Genomic DNA, 12,127 nt, shown 5'->3' on the forward strand with positions numbered 1-12,127 from the left:
ATATATATATATATATATATATATATATATATATATAGCTATATATAGCAGCTATCATATGGAGCTACAGAGTCAAATTCATTGGAAAAAAGATAATTTTAAGGCTTTTTTTTGTTCTTTTCTCGTTTTAATATTGGTCTTGCCTTTTTGTTAGAATTTACATTTCAGGGCTACCATTTCTCATGTTAATCATTTACATTTGAAGAGCAAATAGTATCAGTTTTTAGTGAGATTGATCAAGGCAAAGTGTATAACATGCATTGCTTAAGAGGCACATCATACTGCAAGTAACAAACTTTCAGCTAGTGACTTTTGTGTCAGGATCCATTCTTCTCTTTTAATCTGTTCATTTCCAGTGTCTTTGGCACAACCAAATATACTAAAAATATATATAGGCTCACCTTAGATGGCCAAACAAACGTTTCCATAAGCAGACTTTTCACATCATCCAGACCACCAACATCAGACCATCCAGATGCTTCACTGTTATGGAGTTCAATACCACGTAAGGATAGGGGAGAGAAATCAATGAAAGCTTGGTCAAAGTCTTCTTGTTTAAGTTGTAACTGGGACAAGTCTAGTTGTAACCTGGAGTATGATTCACTGTAATCTGAAATTTAAATATTAATTCTATTTAGAAATGTGATAAAAAAATATTACTAAAATAGAGGTTGTTTAGACAAATAAATATCAATAAAAAAATAAATTGTTACAGATGATGACTAAGATAAACTAAATCATAGGAAAGTTAACAAGTGATAGGTAGTATAACTACAAATTGAAAGTATTTATTTCAATTCCACAAGGTTTATAAAGGGGAATTTTATTGTTATTGTTGTTAGTCAGCATCATCATTTAATGTCTGTTCCCCATGCTGGCATGAGCTGGACAGTTTGACAGGATCTGGTACGGCTGGGAACTCCACCAGGCTCCATTGTTTGTTTTGGTATGGTTTCTATGGCTGGATAACCTTCCTAATGTCAACAGCACTGACAGGCTCACCAACCAACTTGTAAGACAAAACTCCTTGACTGGCAGTGCTGGGGAAGTAGTATTGAGAGGTTGTGGACTTGTGCTAGTTGACAGATTAAAAGCATAGAGGGACAAGGAGAGGTCATGAAGAAAGGTTGCAGATAAAACTTAAGTGAGAAGCAAAACAATAGTCAGTAGACCATGAAATCGCTAAATATTTTAAACTAATATCAATTCCTTTATCTTGCATGTGTATGTGTATGTGTGCATGTGTGAAAAAGGGTCTTATCTTGCATATTACTTGGTGACCCCACTAGTGCTGGTGCCATTAAAAAAAGCAGCCAATATACTCTGTGGAGTTGCTGGTGCGAGGAAGAGCATCCAGCTGTAGAAATCTTGCCAAAGGTATCTTTCTTGCTCAAAAGGATTTCATTATATATCCAAAGTTATGAGTGCAAAGCCGGTTTATTGAACAAAAATATGTTGTTGAATAAAAGCATATTCATTTCATTTGTTTTTATTATTTTGTAATCATATTACTTGCTAAAAATAGGAATTAACTCTTTAGCATTCATACAACTACTATGTCAAATATAATGCTTATATTTGACATTGCTTATATTAAATATAATGCTTATATTTGACATTTCACATTGTTCTGAATTATCATGCATTATCTCATACCTTAAAAATTTCAATGATGTGTTTATTTTTAGAATAACATTGTAGCTTAAGAGTGAGGGGCTGGATTTGGTCAGTTTGAACATAAAATAAGTAGAATATTTGGGATGCATATGGTCAGTTTATATTTAGGGTCCAAATACTAATTGGATAATGAGAACATTACAAGTCACTTACCAGACTGCTTTTGTTGTAAATGTGAATGAATGGCTCGGTTGACAATTTTCTTTAAATCTTGAACCACAAAGCCTTCAGCCTTTGCAGCTATTTTCTTCAAATCAATTTGTTTTCTAACATCTGAATGAACAGCTAAATTTGATTCTAACAAACTTTCAAGAATTTCTTCTCTGGTTTTCTAGAAATACAAAACAAAATATTAATTATACTTAAAATGCGACTAGAATCATCATCATCATTTAACGTTCGCTTTCCATGCTGGCATGGGTTGGACAGTTTAACTGAGGACTCGCAAGCCAGGAGGCTGCACCAGGTTCCAGTCTGATCTGGCAAAGTTTCTACAGCTGGATGCCCTTCCTAATACCAACCACTCTGAGAGTGTAGTGGATGCTTTTTACGTGGTACCAGCATGGGGGTTAGTCAGGCGGCACTGGCATCGACTACGTTTGAAAGGTGCTTTTTATCTGTCACTGGCACAGGAGCCAGTTAGGTATCACTGGCTTTATAAAAAACACAAAGAATGAATAAAAGTGGAACATTTTAATTTGGAACACGATTCTTTTTATTTTTATTCTTTTAATTTAAAATCCAAACAAAACTGAATTCATACAACACACATACGCAAGCCTAATATTGTTATCATCTTCATTGCTATCTCTTTTGCATTAATACCAGTTTCAAAATTTGGCACAAGGCCAGCAAGTTTGTGGGAGTGGGGAGGAGTTGATGACATCGATCCCAGTGCTCAACTGGTACTTATTTCATTGACCCTGAAGGGATGAAAGGCAAAGTTGACCTTGGAAGAATCTGAACTCAGAACGTAAAGATGAACAACATGCCGCTAAGCATTTTCTCTGGTGTGCTAACAATTCTGCCAGCTCCCTGCCCTTTCTTCCACATTAATACTGTTATCACTTTATGATCAAGATAAATCATGTCTACTTTGCTATATTTTACATCAACCCAAATGCATATAATATCAGATGACATATTTGTGTTATTGAAACATGACATAAAGATCATGGCTAGCTATGAAGTTTTAAGTGATTGGTTCATTGTCACCACCTTCATGAAAGGTCAGTCAGACCTAGCTCCTGGTAGATTTTATGCCTTTCTAATATACAAAGAATTTAGTATAGAAACAATGAAAATTATAAATAATATAATATACTTCTTTCAACAAACTGAACTGAGGTTGAAAATTTAACATTAGTTGTGCATAACAGTGTAAATGTTTGTTCTGTTTTATTGGCTATGGATAAGTAAATAAAGATTGAATTTTAGACCATTTGATTTTAGTTACAATTCTATAAAATACGTTTTAAATTGTTACCTTAATTTTGAAATAATGTATGTGCGTATGTTTGCATGTATGTATGTGGCTGTGCATCTTGGGGCAAGTGTCTTTCATATAACCCAGGGCTCACCAAAGCCTTGTGAGTGGATTTGGTAGATGAAAACTGAAAGAAACCGGTTAAACATGCATATATAAGTGTGTATGTGTGTTTGTATCCTTGTCTTGAAATCATGTGGCATTTGTAGGTGAGCACCACTGTTATACAAGTGATGTTGTTCATTTCCAGTGTTCTGTGAAAAACATACTTGAAAATAGGGAAATATTACTTTATTTGGAAACAAGTGAGGGTTGGCAACAGGAAGGGCATCCAGCTGTAGAAAATCAGCCTCAACAAATTCTGTCCAATCCATGCAAGCATGGAAAAGAGATCGTTAAATGATGATAAGGATGATGATGATGCATGTGTATATACTATACAATCATTTGTTTACATTTTGTTTGTCCATGCTAGCATGGGCTAGAAGAACACATACTATTAAGGCATTGTTTTACTGACAGATACCTTTCCTATCACTAACTCTTAACTGTTGTTCAAGTAAAGGAGTTTTCATTCTACATATATTTGAAAAGACAGAGATAGTAAACGATTAGTTAACAAGGAAATGACAACAAACATTGCCACTCACAATTCAGTACTTTTTCATGTGAAGTGCAGAATAATAACGTTCATAGACACACACCTGTCTATATACACATATATATATATTTGTATATCTCAAGGGGCTTCATACAATTTCTGCTCACCAAATTCATTGATCAGCCTGGGGCTATAGTTGAAGACACATGCATAAGGTATTGAGCAGTGGGACACACACACTCATATGTGCACCGACCTATTGGCAATAGGTAGAAATTCATTTGATAATTTTGATAATGAGCAACCTTGGATCAGGCTTTCTTGTCATTGGACCTAGACTCCTACTCTCATAGCAGACTGTAGACAATGACTGCTATACCTCAACCCTTCTACACTAAACTCATCATTTACAAAACATACATGATATATTAAAAGATATGAGAATATAACCAATTCAACATTTATTGAATAAATACACACAAACACACACACACATACATATATAGTATAATACAATGGACAGAATACACTATGAATAATGTAGCAGGATTAGGTTATAACTGCATAATTTACTCATCAGGTGTACAAGCAATCTACAACTGTTTTGAATAAAAATAGAAGAAATTAGGAAATTAAGTGTATTATGAGTATGGTGTAAGATGAGGAATTGGTTTAGGTAATTATCTGAGAGATTTATCTCAGTCATAGGTTGTTTGCACACCTGATGAGTAAACTATGCAATTAAGGTATAATTTCATGAAACATCAGTTACTCTTGTCTTTTATATATGACAAGGACCCAATGATGCTACACACATACACACACACATTTTAACTTTTTTGTGATGGGTTACAAAAATCTGAATAAGTATGATTTAGGGAAATATTTCACCTGTTCAGGGTATGGGATGTTGATAGTCAGTTGTATGTAATGTGTGCCACGTGATGATATTAACTTTTGGTGAAGAGACATCCTAGATTCACTAGTAGCTATCACACCAACAGAGGAATGAGATATCAACAGTTTCTTCAGCATGTCGCAGACAACTGTAATATTTTAAACAAATAAAAGAAATACATAACTTTTATCAATAAAATAAACCATTACATTGACCAAATTATACAAGAATAATGCATACATTTCATCATTTAGGTTTTTGTGTATTTAATATATAGAGAACTCTAAAACACAAGTTAAAAAAGGAGGTCTAGATTGCAAGACATTCAAAGCTAACATATGTTTCCATCCTACAGATACATAGACCAGTAAGTCCTCTTAGTTACTGAAGCAAGATTAGATTCACAGACCCTATGATAATCTTCTCCATTTTACTCTATCCTTTACATATCCCCTTATCAACTTTCCCTTCCCTTCATTTCTTTTTCTATCAGCTTTAGCCATTTCTTTCTGGGTCTCAACCTCTTTCCACATTATTTCCATCAGTCCTCTTAGCTAATTACTTTCAGCTTTTGTCAATACAAAACATTGACAAAACAATTGAGAAATATTTGTAGAGAAATGGAATGAATTTGTTTTTCTACAGATTGATTTTTTTTTCTATAATTAGTTCATTTGTTTAAATAAACTAGTCATAAAAGTCTTAATAAAAGTTTATTTTATCTTAAAATTTATGAACCTTAATCAAGTACAAAATTTAATTATGGATACAGAAAGTTGGATGGAAATCATAGTTTCTTTAAATAGATTTTCCTTAGCCAATTAATTTAGAGATAATCATCAGTAATATACCAGATGAAAGTCGAATGTTTTCCAAGGGATCCATATCTATATCTGTGTCTCGACTGCATAAGCAGTCAAGGTCATCTAATACAACAATAGCAGGTTGTCTCCAAGAAGCTTCTTCAAACTGCTGTTCCAAAAAGGTACGGATGCTAGATATCTTTTTACCTAGCAAGTAGAAATAAAATGAGAATTTTTAAAACAAGGAAGTTACAGCAGTAAAACATAGGTGCAAATTGATAAGTAACACTCAAAGAATTTAGTGTTTACTGAATAAAAATTAAAAGAGAAATATAACTCACAGCATCCAATTATATCATTTTAATAAATATTCATATAGTTAATAATTGATTTTTGAGAAATAAATTACTGAAGTTAAAAAAACAGTAAATAGATTATTGAAATATTTTGTAGTTGCAATATATAAGTACGAGTTAAATAACATACCAACAAGAGATTTACAAGATATAATAAGAGGGTATGCCAGTGTGGGAGGCTCCAGTAGTTCTTTACAAATGGCTGAAGCAAGAGTAGTTTTTCCACTTCCAGTGGCACCTGTGATCAGTAAAATTCCTTGGGATGATCTTGACAATGTCATAGAAGTAGAGCCATTGTTACTAAGACACATATGAAAATGTAAGAGAGCTTTTGATATTTGAGTCTGCAGACCCCTGAAATATTCAAATATAGACATTATGAAAAGTAAGAACTGTAGACTCAATAGGCAGTAATAATATAAATATACTTTAAAAACAAAATATTCATTTTAAATACAAAATGCATACAACAGATATCCATGGGTGCTATAAAAGGCTGTATGTGTTTAACACTTTCCAGAAAATGTTAAATAATTTTGTACCTTTAAAGTTACCAACTATTAAGAAATTTTATATTACAAAAATATATATCAAATAGTTATGTAAGCATCTTGAAAGATATCTAACTCAAACTTCAGCAAGAAATTAACATTTGGTTACAGACTACAAATGTAGGTGGAAATTAAGAAATTTAAACATATTTGTTGAATCTAGTTGAATACCATTTCTAATACCAAAGAAGATGAACTACTGAACTATAACTGATAAACTTAAGCAGTATCTTAATCTATACTAGATTAGTTGTTGAAATAAATCATAGCTATTATGTTAAACTGTCAGACGTCCAAATGCTCTTTTTTTGTTGTTTTTTTTTGTTTCCAACAGCTGGTTCTTTTGGTCAAATTATTGTATCTCCAGCTGCTTCAAATGCCAAGATATCAAAAGTTGTCAAAGTGTAGTACAACAGTTTCTGCTATGGAATGGTGAAAATATTTTTTCATTTTCTGAAAAAGCAACATTTTGGACTCAAGACACTTTTGTATAATAGCAACGAAATGTAGAAGTAAATAATGAATATACAGTAATGTAATCACCGTTTAAATACATATTGTATTCAAAGCACTGATACTTATACATTTTTAATGGAAAAGTTTTAAATGGTTATTTGAACTTCCTTTTGTATGTTGTATTGGAAATAAAAAGGTTCAAAAATAGTAAATGAAGGATACTAACTTGATTTCACTTAATTTGATGGTACCAACTCTGGGATCAATTTCAGTGAGAGCGAGGAAACTTGGCTGAATTTTAGGCGATTGCCGACTACGGTCAACTTCATTTTGAATAATTATTTGAGTTGATTTTAATGCTTCTGGATAAAGCTCAGCATATACCAGCTCTTCTTGACATTTTGCATTATGGTTATTTTGACTGAAGGATAAAATAGCTTCTACCCAATAGTCTGAAATATTAAAATTCAAAGACATGATCTTACTTGCTAATATTAACAAAATTCATTTTTATCAATAAAAATATTATATCAAATCCTCAAGCATAGATACATTATTCTCCTTTCCTTGGTTTTTGGAAGAAAACTTATAAAAAATATACAATGTTGAAACAAAAACATTCAGTGAAAATAATTTCATTATTTGATGAATTTTTTTAGACAGGAAATAATTCTCCAACCATAATATAAACACTTCAAATTGTACAAGTTAGTAAATAAATACTGTATTAAAATAAGTAATAGAATAGTGGATACTCTTTCACAAATTTGAGGGGATTGCTGAAAAGTTCCTGGTTTAGGGTAAAAGAAAATAGAGGAGGATCAGTTAATTATGATTTTATTCAACATATTCCCCTCTCAGATTTACACACATATTGCAGCAGTCCTTCAGTTATTTTAAGCCCTGTAAAAGAACTTGGAAGTTTGGGCCTCCAACCACGCCTTTTGTGATACCCTTAAAGCCAAGAACTTTTCAGCACCCCCTTGAATATATCTTAAACATTTGAAATATAGACTTCTTCTAAAATAAGACTCTAAATTAATAAAAGAAAAGCAGAATTAAGTACTAACCTGTTTTCTTCTTGATTCGGAACCTGATAAGCTTTTTATCAAATACAATCATTGGTTGAGAAAGAGTGGTAGTTTTGTTAATCCACAATTCAAAAGCTTTACGTGTTGTTTTCTCATCAAGACGATCTAAACTTTCTTGAAGACCAAACAGCTATGAAAAAGTAATCATTAAATTCAATAAGCCCCTTGATGATGAAGCCAAGAGGATAACAAGTTGAATGTATATTTGTGCATTCACAAATACTTTCATTCATCATTAGTAATAAATTAAGAATAAATACATAGTTTGCAGATATATTTGGAAAAACTGCTATTTTATAATTGCTTTTGGCATGAATTCTGAAAACAATTTGTGGATAATAATTTTCATGCCTATACATATCTTAAATAACATTGTAAAATAAGCCATACATTTTGTGGAGAACCAAAAGGTTAGCAAGAACTAGTTAAACTAATCAGTTTTGTTTTTTTTCTTAAATGTCACTAATTTTCTCATTTTAGACCAGATGTTCTTTATTTTTGCCTTGTTTTCCATATTCACACTAAATTTTTTTTACTCACTTTAAATCAGTCATGGTAAACATTATGCTGATTATAAGTCTTCGTTGCATTAAAAGTTTTCCTAAAGTGATCCCAAATGTTTATAGAAAACTTGCACTGTCAAATTGGAATCTCATTACAGAAGAGCTTTAGAGGAAGGTCAAAAGACTACACATGACTAAGACAAGAGATACATTAGGTAACAGAAACCTCAAAAGTCAACAGTATAAAAAGAATCATTAAGTTGGATGTAAAGAAAGAAGCAGCCTGACACTTCATAATATATTATGGATGTAAATAGAGGTTGACCACAAGAACTAGTAAAATCAATACCAGAATAGTGGAAAACATTTTTTTTAGATGAAATAGGTACAACAGAATGTCAGACTATTAGCTGAAGGATTTGTGTTTTCCATCCCATTGCCAAAATCTTTAAGCAGCAGGAACAATGTATAATTAATGAGCATTTTGTGAGTTTGCTATGCTTAGTTTCAATCATTCAAGAGGTGTGGAGGAGGTAACTATAAACCCACTCTAGTGTAAATATTCAATAAAAAGTCTTATAAATGTTTTCGCCAAAAGATCTCTAGGAATTGTTTACAACTTGGTGGTAATCCTTATATAGAATGTAGTGGCCAACAGAATGTTTGGAGAAAGGTACTGTGTTAGGGGTAGCATATACAATAGCTAAGGTTATATAAGCAATAGGACACCCAGTGAAATACTTAAATCAAATTTAAAAGTTAGGACTTTTAAGATGAGACAACACAAGGTTGAGATGTATGAAATAATATGTAAGAGAACCAATAAGCCAGCGCAAGCATATTAACTCCACACTCTAGACATGATGATGAATTGTAAAACTAGATCAATTTATTTTTAAAATTAATTTAAAATATAAGAATTTTATGAAGTAAATGTATTAGAATACTTACTGTAACTCTTATTGGCTTGATATAGAGATAACGTAGTTTTATTTTGTAAGCACGGATACCTTGTAATTCAACTCGGCTTGTGAGTTCAAGTTGTTCAATGAATCGAAGAGCATTGGGGACCATTACATGGCCTTCTAAAACATTCTTTTCATTGAAGATGGATGGTGAGCTGCCTTCTTCACAAATCCTTTCACTATTTCCAACTACTCTCACTTGAACAACATTATTAGACAAGTTATTTTCTTTAGCAGACGATTTTCCAGTCTGGGACTGGGAAAGCTCTTTTGGAGATTGAAGTCTAATTAATTTTGCAAAGAATATTCGTGGTATGGATTTCAGTACACTGCACTGGTCTATGATGTCTCCAATGCTGACAAATACAATATCCGGATTCTTTAAAAAATGTTTTAATTTAAGGGAATTATTTGAATCAAGAACGTGTTTAGGCATTTCAATACATTCAGTAAGACCCTGCACTCGTAAAGTCATAGAAACTGAATCTGGGAAGAATTCAGTTTTCTCAGGTATGTTTTCAGCAGGTTGTCTTTCTGTCACTGTAGGAGTTGTCCACATGAAGAAACTCTGGAAATACTGAAAAAGTCCTGAGTAAAGAGAAAGGGATTGACTCATATCTTCCAAAGGAGCCATATCCCCAACATTGAGTTTTCGAGGGTTCTTAAATAAATTGTTTTTCGTAGTATGTTCTGTCATTTTTTTTTCTATAGATCCAAGACGAGAAAAACGAGAAACTATGACTTCAGTTTCTTGACGGAGTAAAGCACATTCAACAGTAGGTTTTATTTTTCCTGTAAAGCAATTATAAAAAGAAAAAGAAGAAAAGTATCAAAATTAAAGTTTGCGTAATTTATTTTTGTTTATTTAAAACTGAAAGTATTTTACAGAGAAAGAAAGAGAAAAGTTTATGATTATTTAGAGGTAAATGATTACTTTTAAAAATAAATATATAATTACTTAAATACTTAAATCTTTATACTTATATTAAAAGTTGAAAAAACTGAAAATTGTTAGTTTTCAGTTGGTTGTCATCTTTTATTAGAGTAAAATGGAAATATATATCTAACAAGAATTTTGATCTGAAATAATGCTGAAAGATATTGAACTTGGAAGAGCCATTTTTGACAATAAAACACATGCACACACAAGTATACTCTAGTTGCAGCTTTTATTTCTGTCTTAATTGTTTAATTATTTAGTTAGTGATATCAAAGTTCTTCATCCCATTCTCAGTGCTGCTTGGTCATTGATCTCTGTATATCTATGTAATTTTCAAGTAATTAGTTCTTACACACTGGTTTCACTAATTAGTGTGTATGACATCAGTAATATATATCTGTGTAATGAAGGCATGTGGCTCATGAACGTATGGTCATGAATTTGATTCCAGGTAGTGTGTTGTATCCTTGAGCAAAACACTATTTCATTTTGCTCCAGTCCACTCAGATAGGAAAAAAATGAGTAGTACCTGTAATTCAAAAGGGCCAGCCTTGTCACATTCTGTGTCATGCTGAATCTCCCTGAGAACTATTTTAAGAGTATGCATGTCTGTGGAGTGCTCAGCCACATGCATATTAATTTCAATAGCAGGCTGTCCATTCATTGAATCCACTGGAACCCTTGATGTTATAACAGAATGCCAGTTTATATCTGTGTATACACTTAGATGTGGTGTTAGTATATGATATATATATAAAATAGGTTTAACAATGGTTGTGGTAGCATGTGTGACATTATTATTTATTCATTTGTTCTTTTATCCTATTTTTACTACTGCTAGCTACCCTCTTAATGATGCCAGAGTTGTCCACAGGGTAAATTTAAGATGGTTCAAAGTGGACAGAGTATACATATCCATCCCCTATCAACTTAGTAGATGTCACATATATCTAAGACACCACACTATATATATATATATATAAATATATATACACAAATAAATAGGCTAAACCAACAATTACTTACCAATTTTCAAAAAGAGACAAACAGATTGATGGACCCAGATTGGTAAGACTTGTCCTTCCCAAACAACACGCACTTGCTCCAACAAATGGGCCTCAATGAAGTGCGCATTTTTTTCCTATGAATATACATAAATACAACATAACTTTTGCAATGTCTGTTAAGGTTGTATATTAATGAAATAACATTATGAAGGCACAGGCTTTGGCGTGTGGATATGGAGTTTGCTTTGAAAGCACAGTTTATTGTGAAGCACCTTAGGGTCTTTTACTACACTATAAGCTTTGTCTTGTGAGTGAATGATGATGGAGATGATGATGAACCTGTACCTCAGCCTGTTGAGCATACGCACACACACAAATGTATATGTATACATGTACATATATACATACATGCTACAGAACCTCCCAAAACTAGGTACCAATATCTAAGCATTATCTGAACATAAGATCGTGAAGAAAAACAACCAATATCAATGTAAGTAATTTCTACAAACCATGAATCCACAAAGACTTCCCATTTTACTAGAATGAAGGACAACTCAGGGTAATGAGACTAAGATATAAAAATTCAAGATACAAGCATAACAAATATGCATTTCCATCATCAGTTGGCAAATGGATATCACTATGGTTTTGACACCTGGGCAGTATCATTCAATCTGTCAGTCTCAACAGCATTAAAAAGCATAAATGCTGTCTAGGAACATGCATACAAACTTAAAAATATACATTCATTTACACAAGAGAGAGAGAGAGAGAGAGAGAGAGAGAGAGA

General features: G+C 32.3%; 1 protein-coding gene across 3 annotated transcripts in view; it reads right to left on the reverse strand.

Annotated features, from left to right (window-relative positions):
• LOC106875791 (peroxisomal ATPase PEX1) overlaps positions 1-12,127 on the reverse strand; it is a 49,431-nt gene that overhangs the window by 15,058 nt on the left and 22,246 nt on the right. For 2 of the 3 annotated variants that reach the window (XM_052968204.1, XM_052968205.1), the window contains exons 4-12: positions 11,354-11,468; positions 9,374-10,179; positions 7,899-8,049; positions 7,055-7,280; positions 5,952-6,175; positions 5,514-5,672; positions 4,656-4,810; positions 1,831-2,008; positions 402-610 (exon numbers count right to left, since the gene is read on the reverse strand). In XM_052968204.1, the coding sequence (XP_052824164.1) occupies positions 402-610; positions 1,831-2,008; positions 4,656-4,810; positions 5,514-5,672; positions 5,952-6,175; positions 7,055-7,280; positions 7,899-8,049; positions 9,374-10,179; positions 11,354-11,468 (2,223 nt within the window). The remainder of the gene's footprint in view (positions 1-401; positions 611-1,830; positions 2,009-4,655; positions 4,811-5,513; positions 5,673-5,951; positions 6,176-7,054; positions 7,281-7,898; positions 8,050-9,373; positions 10,180-11,353; positions 11,469-12,127) is intronic. The other variant, XM_052968206.1, reaches the window with a different exon arrangement.

Source organism: Octopus bimaculoides, chromosome 5 (genome assembly GCF_001194135.2).
Source record: "Octopus bimaculoides isolate UCB-OBI-ISO-001 chromosome 5, ASM119413v2, whole genome shotgun sequence".
NCBI classification, from domain to species: domain Eukaryota; kingdom Metazoa; phylum Mollusca; class Cephalopoda; order Octopoda; family Octopodidae; genus Octopus; species Octopus bimaculoides.